This window comes from Capricornis sumatraensis, chromosome 5 (assembly GCF_032405125.1).
Source record: "Capricornis sumatraensis isolate serow.1 chromosome 5, serow.2, whole genome shotgun sequence".
Lineage (NCBI taxonomy): Eukaryota > Metazoa > Chordata > Mammalia > Artiodactyla > Bovidae > Capricornis > Capricornis sumatraensis.
The window spans coordinates 18,217,849-18,241,044 of NC_091073.1; the positions used below are offsets into that span (position 1 = coordinate 18,217,849).

A 23,196-nucleotide genomic window follows, 5' to 3' on the forward strand; every position below is an offset into this window, starting at 1 on the left:
TGCTGTGATGAAGAGCCTGAACCTTTACTGCAGCTGAGAAAAGAACTCTTAACTCCTGGGCTTATGGGCTGAATCCTGTCCCTCCAAAATTCATACGCTGAAGACCTGAGCCTATACTTCTTACGTGACTGAACTTGGAGACAGGGCCTTTTAAGAGGTGATGAAGGGAACATGAGGTCATATGCACGTGTGCTAAAGTCGCTTCAGTCATGTCCAACTCTGCAACCCTATAGACTGTAGCCCTCCAGGCTCCTCTGTTCATGGGATTCTCCAGACAAGAATACTGGAATGGGTTGCCATTTCCTCTTCCAGGGGACCTTTCCAACCCAGGGATTTGAACTTGCATCTCTTATGTCTCCTGCATTGGCAGGCAGGTTCTTTACCACTACGGCCACGTGGGAAGCCCGTGAAGTCACGTGAGTCACGCGTGCTAAGCCGCTTCAGGCCTGACAGACAGTTTGTGAAGTCTTATAACTCAAGGCTCTCAGTCGTGTCCGACTCTTTGCAACCCCATGGACTGTAGCCTACCAGGCTCCTCTGTCCATGGGATTTTCCAGGTAATAGTACTGGAGCGGATTGCCATTTCCTTCTCCAGCGGATCTTCCCGACCCAGGGATCGAACCCGGGTCTCCCGCATTGTAGACGCTTTAGCGTCTCAGCCACCAGGGAAGTCCTTGTGAAGTCTTATGGGTGTGCCCTAACTCAATATGACCGTAGTCCTTAAGAGATTAGGATAAAGACAATACACAGATTGAGGGGTTGGCCATGTGAGGATTCAGGGGGAAGATAGCCACCTGCAAGCAAAGGAAAGAAGTTTAAGAAGAAAATCAAACTTGCAGACACCTTGATCTTGGACTTCCTGCTTCTGAAAGTGTGAGGAAAACGTTTTCTATTGTTTAAGCCATGCTTCTATTGTTAAGCCTGTGGCATTTTGCTATGGCAGCCTAGAAAACTACTACACCTAGTTAAACTTATTAAATGCATGCCTCTTAACACAAAGCAATATGGAATTTTCTTCTTTGATTTGATGTGTAAATTAAGCTTTTAAGCGAAAAATCTGTGACTTGACTGTTAAGAATTCTGAAAAGAGAACAGATTCTTACCACTTACCTGTTTTTGAGACAGACACCAAATTGAAATCTCCTATTCTTAATTTCTTAACTACATGGCAAGGCAGAAAAAACGTACACTGTTAATGTGGTTTACAAATATTAAGCTTCAAGTTTTAATATGCCTATAGAAGCCTAACCAACAAACTGAAGGGGAATTGGTTTGACTGATATTAAAAACTATTTACATATGGACCTGTCAAATACATTCACATTTGGGCTCTGCCTGTTATGTCTATTTTGACTACAGAATTCCTTAATAATTTACAGACCTTCAATGTCTAAAGTATCTTAACTGTATTAAAGATGGGACCCAACCTTTCTTCATATTTTCATATTACAACAAATCCCTCTCCTATTTATTAGAAAACCAGAAGGATGACCCAGGGTTTGAACTGTGTTGAGTCAAACAAAAACTCAGAGATTTTCCCAAAGAAGGGGAAGGGAGGAGAACAGAAGAGCAACAGCTGGCTGGCTCAGGGTTTATCACGAGATGGACTTGCTTCAGGTCAGACGATGTCTCTGAGGCACCAAGGCAGCCTTTGGCTTCCCTGGGGGCTCAGATGATAAAGTATTTGTCTGCAAAGCAGGAGACTGGGGTTCGATCCCTGAGTCAGGAAGACCCCCTGGCGAAGGGAATGGCTACCACTCCAGTGTTCTTTACCCTGAGAGTTCATGGACAGAGTAGCCTGGTGGGGCACAGTCCCTGGGGTTACAACTGAGGGGCTGACACACACACACACAAAGGCGATCAGGCCAATCAGGCCAGCGTTTGGAACTCTAACTGCCATCAGATATCTTCTATTTTTTTCTCCAAGTTCAAGTACAAGTCTGGAGAAAGAGTTTTCCATAGCACCAGGCAAGCCACAGAATTCTTACTGCAGCCCAGTGCCTTAATCCTACCCCCCAGAAGACTTACTGGGCTAACTGGGAAGGAGCAAAATTATTTTCGTAATCCTCCAAAGTCCAGAGTTTAATTAAGGTTCACTCAAGGAGGTGTATAGTCCATAGGTTTGGGAAAATAGTTACTGACATGTTAGCAGCATTATAATATGGTTTTTCCTGTGGTCATGTATGGATGTGGGAGTTGGACTGTGAAGAAAACTGAGCGCCGAAGAATTGATACTTTGAACTGTGGTGTTGGAGAAGACTCTTGAGAGTCCCTTGGACTGCAAGGAGATCCAACCAGTCCATTCTAAAGGAGATCAGTCCTGGGTGTTCATTGGAAGGACTGGTGCTGAAGCTGAAACTCCAATACTTTGGCTACCTCACGCGGAGAGTTGACTCATTGGAAAAGACCCTGATGATGGGAGGGATTGGGGGCAGGAGGGGAAGGGGACGACAGAGGATGAGATGGCTGGATGGCATCACCGACCCGATGGACATGAGTTTGGGTGAACTCTGGGAGTTGGTGATGGACAGGGAGGCCTGGCGTGCTGTGATTCATGGGGTCGCAAAGAGTCAGACATGACTGAGCGACTGAACTGAACTGAATATCGTACAAAGTATTTTCACTGCCCTAAAAATCCTGTGTTCTGCTTATTCATCCCTTCCTCCTCCCAACGCCTGGCAACCACTGACCCTTTTGCTGTCTGCATAGTTTTGCCTTTTACAGGATGTCCTGTGGTTGGAACCATACAGTATGTAGCAGTTTGAAGGCTTTTGCTGAAAACATAAGTTTTCAACCCCTTTGAGTAAATACCAAAGAATGTAGTTATTGGATCTTACTGTGAGAGGAGGTTTTGCTGAGAAACCTCCAAACTGTCTTCCAAAGTGGCTGCGCCACTGTGCACCATCACCAGGAACAAATGAGAGTTTTTGCTGCTCCACATCCTCACCAGCCCAGGTACTGTCAGTGTTCTCGATTTTACCTACTCTAGCAGGTGCGTTGTGGTATTTGAGCGTTGTCAGTCTTTTTTTTTTTTAAAAAAAAAGCCATTCTTTTCTATGATTCCTTCATGATTCTGACATAATTTCACATGTTAACCATCCAATAAAATCTTTTCTACTAAGAACATAAGCAATAATGAGTAAGTTATACCAAGTGCCCCAAGTTGTATATCTTCATCCTGTTCTTAAGATCCTGCATATATTTGCAGGTTAGTTTTTTTGCCATTTTTAGAACTGAAGTCAAATAAACCAATATGAGCTTTTTAAACCTTGGTTCCTTTCCTGAGTGACCAATGAAAATATTATTTGAGAAACATCGGGGGGTGTACATGTGTAGGCATGTTAGAGGTATTCCCTAAGGTCCACCAATTCCTTCACCCTGTTCCAATCCCTGGAGGTACGGTGTCTTCACTGCCCATTTATAATTAAGTCAGTGGCAGCACAGTGTATCAAATGACTATCCTACATTTACTGCCCGCATTACCAACACTAGTCGAGCATTTATTTAATCATTTCATAAATGTTTTTAAGCCTTTCCCAGATGTCAGGCACAATGTTCTGCAGAGGCAGAAGAGTGAGACAAGAGTCCTAGCCTGGGCATTTACAGATGTCTCAGTTCTGTCAACATCTACCCAAGGCCCCCAGGATACAATGAGCTGTCAGCACAAAGTTATAAAGGAAGAGCTCAAATAGCAAAGCAGGATCACATCTGACAAAGACAACAGGTCATGCATATTAATAATACCTGATACAACCTCTGAGCCTTGAAGTCAGTAGAGCTGGAAGTCAGGGAAAAAGCATAAATACAGATTAAGAAAACTGACAGTGTGAGAACTGAAGAATTATGGACAATTTCTTTTGCTTAGTTTTCTACTCGAGCTTTAATATGGTTATTTTTTAAATGAAAAATCACAATCATATGTTGAAAGACAGAAAACGTTTATGATACGATCTTGACTAAAATATGTATGTTTGGTACAATTTTTTTGTTTGTAAAAATATGAAAATTATTTTAAATAATCTAAAGTTTATGAAACAAGGATAATTTAATTCACTATAATCTTGTTGGAAGTCATCTATTAAACTATTATTATAAATTACCATGGTGGGGGGAAGCTTACAACATGGTTTTGTATTTTCAGGGGTATGCAAAAAGTCTCCTAGAGATACTCCAAATAAAAACAATAATGAAATGTAACTAGCTGTTAGATTTTCATTAAACTATAAATAAATTGTAATGTAAGTATTAAAACCAAAGCATCATTATAACACATAATAAATCTTGCTACTTGACATGTGACACAGCAGCAATCTCATAGAAATTCAACTTAATGATTGAGTCCTGTATCAGTCTATATTTCTAAGTAGGATATATGTCCCTGCATAGAGGAATGAGAATTCTGCCTTCAGAATACTATACCATGAGGCCACATCTCCACAGAAAACCCTGGGAAGAGAATGCTCACAGAAGACTTAAATCCAAGTGAGACCCTCTGACGACCAGCTCTGATTGCCAGGACACATGTGTTCATTACATGAGGGAATTTTCTCCCTGGTTTGAAATGACTGACTAGAAGGGATTCCACGCTCAGTCATAAGGAATAAGGCCTTGGGTATATTTTATGACAGAAGTACCTATACTGTTAGTCACAGGATACTTACAGAACTCAAACTAAGAACCAAAATGGTGCAGCAAGGGTTTGAACACATTTATAAATACTTGAAAACAAACAGATTTGTCAAGCAAAGGCATGAATATCTGGCATGTCATGGGCTTCCCTGGAGGCTCAGATGATAAAGAATCTGCCTGCAATGCTGAAGACTCGGGTTCAATCCCTGGCTCGGGATGATCCCCTGGAGAAGGGAATGGCAACTCACTCCAGTACTCTTGACTGGAGAATCCCAAGGACAGAGAAGTCTGGCAGGCTACAATCCAAGGGATAACAAAGAGTTGGATATGACTGACTGACACACACACACACACACACACACGTGCTCTACGACCAAGCACACAAGTTGAGGCTTGCCAGTCAAATTTCCTCTCAAAAAATTAAATGAAAAACAAAACAAAATTAAGCAATTAGCTAGAGCTGAGGATAATAATAAGTTGAAGGTCAAAATGTAAAGTGAGAGACCAGATGGCCAGCAAAAATATGAAAGGAATTCTTGGAGAAGTGAACACCATGAGGAAGAGAAGATGGCTTACAGAAGTAAAGAGATGCATGGAACACCGACAGCACACATGCTGGCACGGATGCAAAGCGGCCTTGCTGGCAGGATGCAAAATGGCACAGCCACTTTGGAGAGCAGTTAGGAGGTTCCTTAAAAACTAAACACAGTCTCACAGTGAAGATTCAACAATCGTACTCTTTGGTATTTACCCAAAGGAGTTGAAACTTTATGTTTTCAACAAAAACCTGGCTCAAAGATGTTTACAGCAGTTTTATTTGCAACCGCCAAAACGTGTAAGAAACCAAGATGCCCCTCGGTAGGAGGACAGACAAACTATGACACACTCAAAGGAATACTGTTGCTGTTCAGATGCCAAGTCATGCCTGACTCTTTTGTGACCCCATGGACTGGTAGGCCACCAGGCTCCTCTGTCTGTGGGATTTCCCAGGCAAGAATACTGGAGAGGGCTGCCGTTTCCTTCTCCAGGGGATCTTCACGACCCAGGGATCGAAGGCAGATCTTCTGTTTGGCAGGTGAATTCTTTACCACTGGGCCATTAGGGAAGCCCTGTGAAAGATATGGAACCTTAAATGCACATTACTAAGTGAAAAGAGTCAATCTGGAGAGACTACAAAACTGCATGGTTCCAACCATAAGACATTCTGGAAAAGGTAAAACTATGGAGACAGCAAAAACACCAATGGCTGCTAGGGGTGGGGCAGGGAGGAAAACATGGATGGATAGATGGAGCACAGATTTTCGGGGCAGTGAAAACACTCTGCATGATATTACAGTGACGGGTATATGTCATTATACATTTGTCCAAAGCCACAGAATCCATGACACCACGAATGACCCCTAATGTAAACTATGCACTCTGAAGGACTAATGTGTCGACGTAGTTTCATTGGTTGTAACAGATGCACCACTCCGGTGGGGATGTTGATCATGGGGAGGCTATGCAGGTATGTGGGCAGGGGGTACATTGGGAATCTTTGTATCTTTTCCTCAATGTTGTGAATCTAAAACTGCTCTAAAAAAAGCAAAGCCTTGTAGCTGATTCACTTCACTGTACAGTAGAAACTAACACAAACATTGCAAAGGAATTATATTCCAATAAGAAAAAAGGAAAGTCTTTTAAAACTACGCAGAGATGAAAAGTCACTGTGAGAGAGATCAAGAAGCCACAGAGAAAGCAGAGAGAGTAGCCCACTTCAATTCTCAAGAGCCCTTGATTTCATGTATACCCTTAATGGAAACTTTGACTGAGTTACTCCTTTTTCAGTGAGCTTCTGCTCCCTGCAACCAAGAGTGCTGTGGACCAGGAATGGGTTCTGGAATCACCAACAGGTCCTTGGAGAAGATGTGATTAACTACGAAACCTTCATAAAGTGCAGGGCAATGAGGATGCTCCTGTCCCATGACACTGCTAACTGAACCCTCCAGTGACAGTTTAAAGATTCTTTGCCGTCATTCTCATTCACTCAGAGACTGAGTCTAACTTCTCTCCTCCTGAAGCTGAACTGGCAGAGCGCTTGTCTGACCAACAGAATGCAGCGAAATGCTATTGAAAGCTAGGCCATACGAAGTTTTGCAGTGTCTACCCAGTACCCTTAGAATGCTTGTTTTGGGGAAGCATTCTCTTAGAATCAAGCTGCCAAGGTTTGAAAAGCTCAAGCTACAGTGAGGAACCTAGCAGGTGCTCTGGAGAAGAGCCCCAGACACTCCCAGGCCAGAGCAAGCACCAGCCACATGCGGGAGCCATCCTGGCTGTCCAGTACAGCCTTCAGATGATGCCAGCCCAGCTGCTGTCTGCCCGTCACCACACGGAGATCACAGGCAAGAAGTGCCCCAGTGCACCCAGTCAGCCCACAGAACTGGGAGAAAGAGTCGTCCACTGCTGTTTGAAGCTACTACTGTTTCAGGATGACTTGTTACACAACAACAGATAGCCAGAACCTCCTTCCTCCACAGTGATGGAGAAACACTGACATCATTCCCATTAGGAAGAAGAGCAGGAGTCGGGACAGTAAGGCAGGTGGGGAGCTTGTGCACCATTCCAGTGCATGGAACTATCACCAGCCATACCGAGCAAAGTCAAGCCAGAAAGAGAAACAGTATATTAACACATATATATGGAATCTAGAAAATGGTACTGATGAACTGTTTTGAGGGAAGGAATGGAGACACAGAAGTAGAGAATGGAAGGACTTGTGGACACAGTGGGAGAGGGAGCGAGTGGGATGAACGGGGAATGCACAATCGACACGTGTGTACTATCACATATAGGATGGAGGGCTGGGGAGAAGATGCTGGGCAGCGCAGGGAGCCCAGTCTGGCGCCCTGTGATGACCCAGAGGGATGCAACGGGTGAAGGGAGGGAAGCTCAAGAGGGAGGGGATATATGTATAACTATGACTGATTCCTGCTGTATGGCAGAAACCAACACAACACTGTAAAAATTAAAAAAAAAAAAGAAATAAAAAAATATACCATTCCAACTATATTTATGCAAAATCCTATAAATCCACACATCTGTAAGACAGACTTACTGTATGCCAGCCACACTACAGCATTTGAAAATAATATTTGCATTTACTATTCTTTTCTTCCAAGCAAAGCACACAGCTGCACTAGTAAGAAAATACGCAAAGGCGCCAGTATAGGAATCTCTGGGTCTGTGTTCCTGTTGCACTGGGTCAGAACCAAGCATCCGAAAGCAAACACTGACCTAGCTTAGGGACACGCTCAGATGGCACAGTAAAGAGCAGGTGTGGGAGTGAAAAGCACCAATTTCAGGGTAGGTTTATCTCTCAGGAGATGGGGAAGCTATTGGGACAGGTACATGCAGGCTTCTGGCTGCATTTATCAAGTTTGACATCTTAAGTGGTAGGCACATGGGTGTCTGTGTCTTTTAATTTTTCTAAACCATAAAAACTAATTGCAATTGAATGTAAACCAAAAAAAATAAAGTTATAAAAACATCCCTTAAAAATGGTATTTTGATACACAGCTATACACACAGGCATAAAAACATCATGTATGTGGAAATTACCACAGTAATGGGAATATTGGCAACAATATTAGGGTCATACTTACTTCTGGGGGTGAGCAATTAACTTACTGAACAGAGACGTATTAATACATCTTTTGTTACTTAGACAGTATTGACAGGAGATATTTCAATGTTTACTTACATAACAAATCAAACGGCCATAAGCATTAATTTCTGCAAAAATCCCCCAGTCAACAGTGTGTTGAGGTTGCTCCTCATGTCATGTTTTTCCATGAACATGTTCTCACCAATCCCTTTCAGAACCAATGATGTGAACACATCAACTATTTCTTTCTCTTAAAACGAATATAAACCCCCATAAGCATTAGATAGATTCACATACACACACACACAAACGTACATGTATATATCTTGATGGAAAAATTACCAATGGCATTTTTCAAAGAACTAGAACAAAACATCTTAAAAGTTGTATGCAGACACAAAAGACCCCAAAGAGACAAAGCAATCTTAAGACTTAAGAAAAAGGGAGCTGGAGGAATCAGGCTCCCTGAATTCAGACTATACTACAAAGTGACAGTCATCAAAAATGTATGGTACTGGCACAAAAACTGATCAACGGAACATGACAGAAAGCTCAGAAATAAACCCACATACCTACGGTCAATTAATTTATGACAAAGGAGGCAAGATTACACAGTGAAGGAAAGACAATCTCTTTAAGAAATGGTGCTGGGAAAACTGGACAGTTACATGTGAAAAATGAAATAAAACATTCTTTAACAACATACACAAAAATAAACTCAATATGGATTAAAGACCTAAATGTACGATCAGATATTATAAAATTCTTAGAGAAAAACATAGGGGCAAAACATTTTTTGACATAAACTGCAGTATCTTTTTTGCAGTTTCCATTACTATCTTTCCATTACTCCTACAGTAGTGGAAATAAAAACAAAACAAAAAAACCCAAATGGGATCTAATGAAACTCAGAAGTTTTTGCATAGCAAAGGGATCCATAAACCAAAGACCACCCACAAAATAGGTGAAAATATCTGCAAATGATGTGGCAAATGAGGGATTAATCTCCCAAATTCACAAACTGCTCATGTGTCTCAACATCAAAAACGGCCGAACAATCCAATCAAAAGATGGGCAGAAGATCTAAATAGATATTTCTCCAAAGAAGACACACAGATGATCAACAGGCACATGAACAGATGCTCAACATTGCTAGTTATTAGAGAAATGCAAATCAAAACTATGAGATACCACCTCATATCAGTCAGAATGGCCATCACCAAAAACAAAACAAAACAAAAATCTACAAACAATAAATGTTAGAGAGGACGTGGAGAAAAGGGAGCCCTCCTACACTGTTGGTAGGAATGTAAATTGGTAGAGCCACTATGGACAACAGTATGGAAGTTCCTCAAAACACTAAAAACAGACCTAACATATGACCTAACAATCCCACTCTGTGCATATCCAGAGAAAAACATGGTTCGAAAGGATATGTGCACCGCGATGCTCACTGAAGCACTATCCACAACAGCCAGGACACGGAGGCAACCGGCATGCTCAGAGACAGAAGGTGTGCATACACACAGCGGAATACTGCTCAGCCAGGACAGAGAGTGAGATGATGCCATCTGCAGCAACACCGACGGATCTAGAGATCATCATGTGAAGTGAAGTTAAGCCACACAAAGACAAACACCATAAGACAATGCTCACATCCAAAATCTTTTAAAAACGCTGATACAGATAAACTTATTCACAAAACAGAGATGCAGTAGGAAATGGCAACCCACTCCAGCGTTCTTGCCTGGAGGATTCCATGGACAGAGGAACCTGGCAGGCTACAGTCCATGGGGTTGTGGAGAGCAGACTCGACTAAGTGACTGAGCGCTCATGCACACAGAAAAGAGAAACAGACTCATGGACTTAGAGAACAAACTTACAGTCAACTGGGTGGGGGGGGTGGACGGAGAATGAATTTGAGATCAACATGAACACCCTGCTAGTTTTAAGATAGATAACAAACAGGACCTACTGTGTAGAACAGGGAGCTTTGCTCAATAGTCTGTAATAACCTAAATTGGAAAAGAATTTTTAAAAGAATACATACATGTATATATATAACTGAATTACTTTGCTGTACACCTAAAACATAACACTGTTAATCAACTGTACTTCAATATAAAATAAAAATTTTTTTAAAAGAAAGAAAAATACTGTGGACCCATTATGCTCAGTAGCATTTAACTCTTCGTGAGTCCATGGACTGCAGCCTGCCAGACTCCTCTGTCCATGGGATTCTCCAGGCAAGAATACTGGAGCATATTGCCATTTCTTCCTTCAGGGAATCTTCCCAACTCAGGGATTTAACTGGTGTTGCTTGCATCTCCTGCGCTGGCAGGCAGATTCCTTACCACTGAGGCACCAGGGAAGCCCATTATCAAAGGACTACTGTTCAAGAGTATATTTGCTTGTCTTTCCAAAAATTACTGCAGAATACTATTAAATTTTATTGGTATGTGATAATTTTTACTAAATACAAGCTTTATAGGATGGAGGTTTATCCTTTTTTGACATTTTTTTCCCAGTGATTATCATTTCATTTCTTTTCATTTCAATGTAGATTTTCAGGCCAAGTAGATTAGACTGCTAATCTAATGATGCCATGATGGAACCATTTGTGTCTCCTTTTCAGACAGCCTTAAGATCAGAAGATCAAAAGCCAAAGACCCCAGTGCCTTCAGGATTTCAAGCCTCTATTCCACTAGAACAGGCACATAAGACTCACTTGAATTGAGGACTATAACCTACAGACCACATGGCACCATATATGTTATTTTTTCTTAAAGCAGCAGCAACACTGCAATCACTACAACATACTCAGAGATGACATGTCAGGTTTAAAGTCACTGGGAACCTAACTGGAGATGGGTAGTGGCGACAGGTCCTCTGTCCTCTGCCCCATATCCTGAGAGCCACCACCATTGCTGACTGTGACCACCCCAGAGCGGTCTCCCTCCTGGACTGAGCTCCCGACCCAGGAAGGAAAGAAAGGATGGAAGAAACAGATTGAATTCTCTTAAAAATTAACGAATGAGACCTATTTTATTCTCTCTCCTCCAACCCTTTCCTTCAAATTTACTATCATTTCTGTTGTTTTCCTGATACGTATCTTATAAAACAAGCCTTAGTTTAGCTAGGAGACAGTTAAGGTTAGGAGACAAGGACCTCCTTGCATCTTACCCTTGTTTTTGTACAAAACAGATTACAAACTAACCACACACACAAAAACCATCTTCAAAGAAACCAGAATTTGGGGTTATAAGTGCAAAAGCCAGCCATGTATGCTAATCCTCTATAATAATAAAGCAAGGTGAGCTCCCATGGCTGGGCAATGCCTGGGTGAACTAAGGGGAACTGCCCATGCGACACCATCTTTTAAGCTCTCTGTTGTCCAGGCTGGCCAGCAAGGCAGAAGCACTCTCACAGGACCCTCTAAGGGGGCATGTGACGGGCTCTGAGGATGGGGACACGGCCACCAGGGCCTGCAGCGAAAGATGCGGCTGCTTACTTCCAAAACACACGCTGAATGCAACCAGCCACCCACTCCTCAGAGATCTAAAGGACCTGGATTGTTTGCCACCTACAGGATTGCTTACCTGAAAAATAAACTCCTACTTCTTAAAGCAGTGGCATGGGGGAAGGAGGGGCAGGACGAATCAAAACAGGAGACTTGAAACACGGAGGACCACTGTCTCCCCAACCTTTGAGATGAAGGATGGCAAACCTCATTTCGCAGATATTTTAAGTAGCTGTAAAGCCCCAGTGGCTCCAATTTTAAGCCTGTGTTTAGATCAGGTTTGCAAAGGGGCTGCACCACTTTACAATAACTAGGCACCACGTCTGATGCCAATCGGTGCTTTGTATTTGAAATGGGCGACCACAAACGAAAAAACAAGACCACCTACGGCAGACGATACGTGCCACGACCAATCTCCTTGGCACCCAGGCCTGTGTGTGGGCAAAATGCTTTCATAAAAAGAAAATAAAGCTCAAGATTATTGCCAAAAATCTTGAGTAGTATCACATAGTTAGTTTTCTACTTTAAATTCTTACAGAGATATATAATCATGTCTTTCCAGCAAGTTTAAAACCTGACTTAAAAAAAAAAAAAACCTACCTGACCTACTGAAACGGCCCGTTTTCTCGGGCCCCTGGTAGCAGCCTTGAGGATACACTAAATAGCCCATGGTTATGCCTACTGAAAATCAGAAAACCTAGTTATTCAACTGGAAGCTAGAGTTGTTTTAAAGGCATACTTACTGGCAAAAGCCATGTCTGCAACTCCTCATATTCTTTTTGATTATTATTGTGTGTCCTTTTCACTTAGGACATTAAAGGCTCCCTTTTTCCATCCTCAATGCTCCTAAAGTTACAGGACAAGGGGCTCTTACCTGGCCGTCTCTGACAGGTCAGTGATCAAACAGAAAGAGTCAAGCCGGAGCCAAATTCCGTCCGCCTCTTAAGAATCACCAGAGGCTAGGACTCTGTCGCTCCTGCTACACTCAGGGAACCCCATTCAATGTTAGGACAATAAGCCCTCTCCAGACAAAGGTTTAATATTCTCGGGTGTTTTCCCAACTTCTAAACTCAATGACTTTTCAAGAAAAGATCATTTTATGATCACCAATTCCTGCACAGAACAAGCGAATTTTTTTAAAAAATTAAAAAGTGATCTCGTCTTTTGTATAAGAAACACAGGTTTAGATGGAAAATATACCCATATTTATTGCCCCAGTGATCAAAGACCGTTTACTTAACCAAACTTATCTTTAAATAGCACCCGTCTTTGTAGAAGAGTTTAACTTACTTAAGTTATTTACATTCACATGAACAAACCTGTACGTGAACTAAAAAAAGACACGATGTTTTGCCGAGCTCAGGAACAAGATGCAGATCGTTCGTCCACATAAAGAAATACTCATTCCAAGCGTTTCTGACAATGCAGAGCGCACTCTGCCCATCACCCCCCACCTCCTTCTCCCGGAAGCACGGGGAGCGCCTTGAAGACCTGCTGGCGTGTGTGAAGTAAAGCAAAGCAGAGGGCTATGGCTGCTGGCTTCAAACTACAAATTCCAGTGCCTGACCCAGCAGAGGGTGCCGTAGGAGAGACTGCACAAAAAATAAAAGTCCAGGAAAGGTCAGCAAAGATGTGCTCAAAGGCCAAACACTTCTGCCACAGACGACTTCTACTGCAGAATGAGCTGCAAGCAATGGCGGATTTAACAGGCATGACTCAACAGGCAGTAAGACCAGAGACGTTTACCCCTTCCACCTCAGGAACGGCTGCCTGTCTAGGAAACGCCAGGGTGCCCTAGGAGACAGTGCCCTTGAGCAGGATCTGTGGGGAACAGAAGCCTTAGTCCACAGTTGGGTAGCATGGTAGGGCTATGCACATGAAACAAGTCTCTTCAGTGTTGAGATCTGCAAAAGGTACTTACACATCCTCCGGCAAGAATTTCTGCTGCCAGTGGGACTGAGCCATCTTTGCGCATAAATTTATCCCTCACAAAATCATTCACCTTGAAGAAAAATATTTAGAAAAGCTGGTAAAAAATACAGAGACAGTCATCAAATACACATACACAACTGTACATAAATGTTATTTTTCTTTCAGTGTTTTGGAGTAATCATAAACTAAATAAAAGAACGATCTTAAGAGTTTGCTCTTGATCTCATATATGTCGTTTCTGAAAGCTAGAATATATAGACATGCATTCCTGATGTTTGGGGGAGAAAATAAATTAAGAGAGGTGGTTTAACAAGCCTAATTCATGTATGTCTGCAATTACCATAGCATAGAAAGAGAGACATATTAACAAAGAGACACAATTAAAACATACATTTTGTAACTTAAAAACTTCTGGAAGATTTGATTAAAAATCACTTTCAAGTCTTCTAACAGGATTTAATCTCAACAGCTTCATCACTGAAACACATTTAGCTGATCAGATCTTTCAGCGTGGTGGAAACTCAGCACCTCAGAAATTTCTCAAGGATTCTCAAAGAACATCAAGAGCATTAACTAATTAAGAACAATATTCTCAAAACGGTGTACACCACAAGCAATTTTAAGGATCAATCAGAAGATTAGCTGTCCCACCAGTCACATCGGGAGATGATAAAAGGACCATTTCAGCACCAACACTACACAGCCCAATACAGAGGGAAGGTTTAACTCTCTGGGGCTTTATGACCTTAGTGATGAAAATGTGATCACTGACCCGTTCCAGAAATCCGTACTAACTACTTACCACCTGTCAGATAGGAGTCAGGCACTGGAAAACCAATCTGATGGAGCACCAACTTCAACCAGAAATCGGACTGCTCAACCTGTTGCTCTGGCAAATGTTACACAATACACCTCGAACACAAATTACTTGTGTACTTGAGTGATATGTTCTGGAGTCAGAAAAAAACTGCTTTTGGATTCTAGCTTTCCCACAGATGAAGTGTGCAAATGCAGGCAAATACTTCACCCTCGTGGGCCTCACTCTCCGTATCTGTAAACTGTACACAGTGTGCTCGAGATGAAAGCAACCACAGGTAAACCGTGAAAGCACCTAGTACAGTCAGCACTGAAGGGAATTTCGCTGCTGCCGCTGCCCCTGCTATGATGATGATAATGGTGACAACCACCAAAAATCTTGTTCAAATACATTATCACATTTTCGGATGTTCAGTGATACCTCGGGGAATAATAAAAAGCTGTGCGTGGTGAGTGCCCTACATTCGAATCAGTTAGCGCCTCCGAGGAAACACAGACCTGCTATTTCACGTAAGAATCTCTGCTAGATTCCTGAATATGTGCAAAATACCTTCATCAGAAGCATCAAATCAAAAGACTTACTGTAAGTTTTATGGCCTTCTCTGGGGCGACTCCCAATAACTGTGGCAACAGACCTGAGAAACAGCGAAAAGTAGAAGCATATTCAATAAATTAACATTGACTAAACATATCAACAGCTCTCAAGAAGGGATCACCGTGTAAAAACCAGGGCGATCGGGGCTGCAATTTTCTGTTCTTACCTTTGATGAGAATACTCGAAGCGGACTGTTTAGGTACTAATGTCTGAGAGCCAGGTCTGAGCAAATTCCCACTCACACTTTAGATCGTTCGCACGTTGGGTAGGTCAACAGTGTCGGTGAATCAGGAAATCTCATTACTCACACATTTGCTCTTTTCCCTCCCACCTCTTAAACAAGTGGACTTTAGTCAATATATCCTTTCTTTTAAATACTTTTCTCATCTCCCCACCCTGCTCCCTCACTGCCCACAGTTCAGCCATTTATAGCCTTAGCAACTAGGACTTGGTGACGAGCACCAGACAGACAAGGTTCCTGCTCTGACCAGGGTCAGATGGAAGGAGGGGAGAGGCCTTCCTGCAAAAGTGACAGTTACTGGGAAGCAGGCATTTCAGGGAGGGGAGTACACGGGGCAAAGTCAGCAGAGCGGGAACAAGTCTGTTGTGCCCAAACATGAAGGGGCACATCAGCGTGCCCTCTTGGATGAGGCGGGCACTGGGAGACACAGCTGGGGCCAGGGGCAGGAGCCACACCCAAACCAGGACCCGGGCTTGATAAACTGCAAGTTAGGAGAGAAGGTTTTCCATCTGGAGGAGAGTGATGCGCTAACGCACACTGTCGAATGACTGCTCTTGCTCCTGTGGAGACAAGGCATATTGGTGTGCACTGATGTGTGTGGGTGTGAGTGTGTGCGTGCGGAGAGAGGGGACTGTGAGAGACAACCGTCTGACTGCTAGTGCTTGGTTTTTTTAGTACTAAAAAACTACCTGGTGGAAATGAAGATGGCTGTAGAGAGTAACAGGATCGGGGTGGAGAGGGAGGAGCCCAGGCCTGAGCACGTCAGCGGGAGTGGGAATCAGTCAGCGCGCAGGGCTTCCCAGGTGGTCCAGTGGTAAAGAAGCAGGCCTGCCAGTATAGGAGACGCAGGTTCAGTCCCTGGGTCAGGACAATCCCCTGGGCAAGGGACTGGCAACTCCCTCCGGTACTCCTGCCCGGGAAACCTCATGGACAGGGGAGACTGGAGTGCTTCAGGCCATGGGGTCTCAGAGTCAGACACGACCGCGTGACTAAACAATGATAAGAATCAAAACACGAGGAGGAGGTGTGGTCTATGACAGGAAAGGGCCACTTCTAGGAAAGGTGGTTATGACAGTAGTAGACCTACCTATCTGAGCTAAAACTAAGTTATCTTTTCATCTGTTCTAAGAAAATAAAGTCAAAAGACAGATGCTTTTCCTTGGAAACCCAAGGGTCAGAATATATTGTTCCCGGGCCATGCTGCTATACTTGGGAGGGGCTTCATGGTGTCATCCTTCACCAGTAAGCTCGCTTTCCTAATTCCCTATATAAAAAGCTCTGCTTCCAGCCTCTTTGGAGAGACCAGCTCTGGCCACACCATCTTCTTAAAGGAACAGTCTACAACCAAGTCTCTAGCGTCAGGGCTGTGTGCATCCAGTCTGCAGATGTGTTTTGCTGAGTAGCACAGGTTTGAAACCTAATTTGAGCTTATTTTAAAGATAAATAGATGTCTGGATGGACGACTGGACTGATGGACTGACTGGGTAAAGATCTGACAACTCTGGTCTTCCTTCTGACATTATAGCAATCTATCTCCCTTTGGGGGAGGCTCCACCCTTTAGACAGGACCCAAGCATCAATTCAGCAAGGTCCCTACCACACCCCAATGCCAGCATGGCAATAAGGGCAAGTATTGCTCATCATTTTTCATGCTCTGTTGATATCCTCACACTAGAGGAGACATCTCTCTGTGCTTGAGGCTCTGCAAAAAAGGGGAGAAACTAAAGCACTAATGAAATCAAGACAGCTTCATGTTTTAGGAAAATTGAGGAAAGTTCATTTCATTGTAAAAATAAATGACAAGGATGCTGATGCCAATCAAAATGTTCTCTAAAAACACAGCTAACATACTGTTTACTCATTGTCAGGGGTCATTTTAAGCACTTTACTAACTCTTTAATCCTTAATCCCTGCAGAGAGGAAACTGAGGCATACAGAGATTGAGTCATTTGTTCTAAGTTGTGCAGATGATAGATAGTGAGATTGGGATTCAAGTCTAAGCCCTCTCCCTCAAGAGTCTATGCCTTTAGACAACACCCAACTCTGCTGGATGGCATCACAGACTCAACGGACATGAGTTTGAGCAAGCTCCACGAGTTGGTGATGGACAGGGAAGCCTGGTGTGCTGTAGTCCATGGGGTCACAGTCAGACATGACTGAGCGACTGAACTGACTAACTCTGTCCTATGCCTAATATGTGGAGAGGGAAATAGCAACCCACTCCCGTGTTCTTGCCTGGAGAATCCCAGGGACGGCTGAGCCTGACGGGCTGCCGTTTATGCGGTCGCACGGAGTCAGACACGACTGAAGCGACTTAGCAGCAGCAGCAGCATGCCTAATATGCAAACGTGTATCTGCTCTTCCATATCCAGCCTCATTTGTTCACTGTCTGGATCTTATAATTATTTGGGTTTGCAGCATCTTCTCTAGCCAGCCATGTTTGAACCTCCAGGGGTACAGCTGATTGGACAAGGCACCCAAAGGCGAATAACCGATGAGTTCAGCAACCTGGACCTCACCACAAGCAGAGCCATGGAGTCCAGAATCCTTCTCCCAGGAGCATGACAGAGTCATCAGAGGTGGCAGTGTTGTTGAGTTGCTAAGTTGTGTCCAACTCTATGACCCCATGGACTGCAATGTGCCAGCCTTCCCTGTCTTTCACTATTTCCTGGAATTTGCTCAAACTCATGTCCATCTGATTCTAGGATGCCATCCAACCATCTCACCCTCTGTTGCCCCCTTCTCCTCTTGCCCTCAATCTTTCCCAGCATCAGGGTCTTTTCCAATGAGCTGCTTTTTCACATCAGGTGGCTAAAGTGTTGGAGTTTCAGCATCAGTCCTTATAATGAATATTCAGGGTTGATTTTCTATAGGATTGACTGGTTTTACCTCCTTGCAGTTCAAGGGACTCTCAAAAGCATCTTCTCCAGCACGACAATTCAATAGCATCAGTTCTCTGGCACTCAGCTCTCTTTATGGTCCAACTCTCACATCCATACATGACCACTGGAGAAAGCACTGCTCTGACTATATGGACCTTTGTTGGCAAAGCAATGTTTCTGCTTTTTAATACTCTGTCTAGGTTTGTCATAGCTTTGCTTCCAAGGAGCATGTGTCTTTTAATTTCATGGCTGCAGTCACCGTCCACAGTGACTTTGGAGCCCAAGAAAATAAAATCTGTCACTGTTTCCACTTTTTCCCCTCTTATTTGCCATGAAGTTACAGGACCAGATGCCATGATCCTCATTTTTTGAATGCTGAGTTTTAAGTCAGCCTTTTCACCTCCTCTTTCACCCTCATCAAGGGGCTTTTTAATTCCTAAGAGGTGAGGAGCCAGCTAACACAGAGGCACAAGCTGAGAAGGTGCCACGTGGCATGGGAAAAGTGGCCAGTCGAAGCCACGTATGTGTGAGTTCCAGAAGGAAGCAGAGACTATGATAGGAAAGGAAGTGGCCTAGCAGGGAGGAGAAATGTGCCACAAATAGGATATGGACGCCAGAGAGAACACACAGGCTGGAAGGGTGCCCCGATGGGAGAGTCGCCCTCAACCAGCTTCTGGTCCCACTGGGGCCAGATTCCAGTGAAACTCCTGCCCTGGGATCCCTGTGAGTGCTTGGTTTCCCTTCTCCCTCATGAACTCTTACAGAATGTTCCCCTATGCTCTTGCTAGCTTGAGTATGGCCATGCTCTTTTTAATCTAAATGAACCGAAACAGCACAGAAAATGTGAACATGGAACCATCTGGGCAAAGCAAGCACTCTTATTCAAAGTGAGAATTTCCTCCTCCTGAACTATACTCACTTATTAGTCCTTTACTTACACCATGAGATAATATCTATGAGGGAAAAAAGCACTATTATTACTTTATGAAAACACAACATTCATTTCTACCAGTAAAATTCAGGCATAAGCCATTTAAACTACATCGTAACATTCACAATTTCCATTCTACTCTCTACACTGAGGTCAAGTACGGAAATGTTTAGTTAAATATTTACTTGCTGCATGTATTTTTCTCATCATTAAATTGCAGACCAAAACCATGGATGGGTTGATGGCACTGTGATTTGCGCGATGATCTCGTCTCTAGCACTACCCTGTGACAGTCTTTTTAAATGACTAATGAAAAACAGCCCACACAGCCAAATGACTACAGCGTTAGATACAATCATTCCAGCCAGCCTTTTAAGCGACCGAGATTTGTCTTTCTCACTATAAATTTAGTAATGCCCTGTGAACAGCAGAGACCAAAACAAAACAATAGAGAAAACCCTGCATTTAAGACTAAATATAGGGCGGCAAATATTTATTTGTTCAGCAAACATTTACCAAATGCTCTCTGTGCCTGGTACTGGAAGAAACTAGGTTGAAATAGTAAGATCTGCGGTGTCGCCTGGAGCCAGCGTCAGTTTAGAGAAAGAGGGAGACCCAGGTGTCTGTGTGTGCCAAAGAGGGGACACAGCCCCTAAAAACAGAGCGTCGGGTGTCACAGCCCTGGGGCACCAAAGAGCTCTGGGAACACAGTGGAGAGAACCAGCTATTCTGCCTGCAGGGTGGAGCAGGGCCTCAGAGTGGAGGCACTGCGCGTGATTCTTTAAGGACAAGCAGAGGTTCACTGGAGGAGAGAGACACGAGTAGGATGGAGAGCCAGGCGGCCTGGGCAGAGAGAACAGACTGCGAAAAGGCACCCAAATCTCAAGTTCACGGTGCGGGCAGGGCCGGGGCGAGGTCACAGACCTCGTAAACACACAATGGTAGTAGAGGTCATTCAATGAATCAACAACAGTGGAGATAATGACGGTGTCGGGGGCACTTATTACACGCCACACACTACTGTGTGCTGTATGGAAATCAGCATATGAAACCCACGCCACAGAAAGTGAAAGTGTCAGTCACTCAGTCGTGTCCCACTCTTTGCGACCCCACGGACTGTAGCTCACCAGGCCCCTCTGTCCATGGAATTCTCCAGGCAGGAATACTGGAGTGGGCTGCCATTCCCGTCTCCAGGGGATCTTCCTGACCCAGGGATTCAACTCAGGTCTACGGCATCGCAGGCAGATTCCTTACTATCTGAACCACTAGGAAAGCCCCAGTATGAAACCCACACCACGGAAAGTGTTAGTCACTCAGTCATGTCCAACTCTTTGCGACCCCATGGACTGTAACCTACTAGACTCCTCTGTCCATGGGATTCTCCAGGCAGGAATACTGGAGTGGGTTGCATGCCCTTTTCCAGAGGATCTTCCCCACTCAGGCACTGAACCCAGGTCTCCTTACCGTCCTTATCTCCAGGCAGACTCCTTACCATCTGCACCACAAGGAAAGCCCCAATATGAAACGCACACCACTCAGTAGCAAAACTCGGCGCATGTCATTTTTATCCCATCAACGGATGAGGAAACTGAGGCAGACTTCCAGAAGCCGGCCCAGGGTCACTCAGCCGGTATGTGGGGCACTGGAGTTCAACCCAGGCAGTCTGGCTCTCGGGCGTGCTCCTGAACAAGTACACTGTGCTGTTCCTCCAAGGGCCACGTGAAGGGGCTTGGGGAAAAGTCTGGGTGGCTTTTGAAGAGGAAACTTTGAAAAGAAAGAGCGTTCTGGAGGCAGGTGAAGGACAGATGGTAAGGGCAGAGACCCAAGGCAGGAAGAATAATTGGGAGGTTAAGGTAATTTAATATTAGGCCCTGAGTTTCACTGTATAAAATGAGTAACTTAATCCAGTAAGAATAAAACCAAAGTACAAATCCCTTCCTAAGACCTAGGCCAGATGCTGGCACTCAGGGAGGCACTGGATCAGTATCATTCTTGTGGTGGTGACCTTGGGAATCAAGGGTGGCTGCGAATGGCAATCTGAGAGCCAGCAGAGATGTGGGCCTTGACGCCATCAGTCGTGGCCAAACGCCCTCCGGGAGGGGTCCTGATCTGCAGGACAAGGGAAGCCAGAGAGCTGGGGGTTTCAACAACCTCCTGATTCCCTGACCTCAGAAAGAGGAAGAGTGATGTGGCTGGGTAATGCCTAAAACAGCCAGTCTGGTGAAGGCGGCTCAACACGATCACACTGAAGTTTAACGCATATGTGTGTCTGACAGCTGGATAACTCAGCAGAAAAATTAGGCTTCTAATACAAGATGTTTCTGTTGGATTCTGGAAATTCATTTTAACCATTAGAAACAGAGAATGCATGTGTGTGTTGTTTCTGACTTGTCAAAACAGCAGTCTGTTTTCCAACTGCCTCAAATGAAATTTATTAGTGTGGTTAGTTTTCTAATCTTCTCATTTCAGTTCAGCTCCATCAGCACATGTGGCAATCTTCCTTGGCAAACTTTACCAGAAGGCCGCTAATGCGAGAAAAGATTTACAGGGTACAGTATTAATATAGTATTTTGTCTTCAGATTTCATGGGGTTGAGATATAAATCACACTATCCCCTCGGATCCCCGTCCTTTATGCAACTCGATGAGAAAGGACTGAGCAAAAGATGTGGAAGCTAAGCCCACACTACGAACCTCAACTGCAGGCTTTACACAGAACCCCCAAAAGGAAGTTTCTGAGAACAGTATGCTGACCAGAGGGCTATTGAGCTGCAGTTTTTACTTAAAAACTTTTTTAGAAATAAAAAATCTCACCCAGAATCTCAGGGTGAGAAGGGACTATGAGAGAAACTCATTAATAACAGTGGCATGATTAAAGCTACCTGTTCCCAATGGCTTGGCAACAAAATGAATGGCTTGGAGCACTGGGGCCTTGGAGGTTGACACACCAGGACCAAGGAATCCTAGGTCTGCCCTGCTCTCATGCTGAGTGATCTTGGGGACGTTATCCTTTGAACTCTTAAGTTCCTCATTAGTAAGCCAAGGAGGCTAATTACGACTCACTGGTTTATTATGATAATGATATGAGTAACTGTATATAAAGAGCCAGACACTGTTCACAGCCTAGACTGTGTATTCTGAAAAGGTCACGTTTCTCTCCACCTATCTGTTCATGGCATATTCTTGATTCTCCTCTTGCCTCTAGGAGGCAATTCACCCCGAATAGTGCTCACAGTCAAGCATGAGGAAAGTATGGGAGTATGGGAATTAGGGGAGTATATGACAGGAGTATAATGCTCTTCCCCATGGCTATGCCCCAAGCTCAGAAGCACTGACAGTGTCCGGCAGCACCCCGTACTTTAGCAAAGGTGAGGAAGCAGTACAGACATAACACCACATCTTCAGCTAGATTTTGAGCTAAAAGAAAATGCCTTGGCTCAGAACTTAAACAGTTCTCAACCTCCGATGATAAGCAACTTTTTACCATGTAATTTCTCCTGAGGGGCAGAAGAGCCAGGTGATTAACAGCATGGAGTCTGAAGCCAGGCTGTTGGGTTTGAATTCTGACTCTTGTTATTTAGTAGCTGTGCAGTTGTGATTAAGTTACCCCCACCTCCCCGAACCTCAGTTTCCACATCTGTAGAATGGGGATAAGCACAGCACCATGCACACGGGGCAGTCCTGAAGATGCAACAATACACACAAAACCCTCGGAAGCATATCAGCACACAGCAAGCCCTCTAGATGTGTGTTTCGGTTGTTGTTCTTTATGCTCTTCATCATCACCATCCTCCCCCTCCTTCAGGGAAACTGGCTCTAAAAGGCTGAGCAGTGTCTCCCCAGTCCCTCACAACGTGGTGCCTGTGCAGTGGCTGAGTTGAATGTGGCCCCACTCCGCCTCTCAAAACAAGGCTCTCTGCCCCTCAACGCTCATTTTCCCCCTGTTCATCCTAGTGGACTTACTGCTCCAACTTCCTTCTCTGGTCTACAGAGGCATTTCTTCCAGCC

The 23,196-nt window shown here is 44.1% G+C and overlaps 1 protein-coding gene across 2 annotated transcripts in view; it reads right to left on the reverse strand.

Moving 5' to 3' along the window:
- Positions 1-23,196, reverse strand: part of SLC25A13 (solute carrier family 25 member 13) — a 229,565-nt gene that overhangs the window by 50,621 nt on the left and 155,748 nt on the right. For both annotated transcript variants that reach the window (XM_068972557.1, XM_068972556.1), the window contains exons 12-13: positions 15,123-15,175; positions 13,714-13,794 (exon numbers count right to left, since the gene is read on the reverse strand). In XM_068972557.1, the coding sequence (XP_068828658.1) occupies positions 13,714-13,794; positions 15,123-15,175 (134 nt within the window). The remainder of the gene's footprint in view (positions 1-13,713; positions 13,795-15,122; positions 15,176-23,196) is intronic.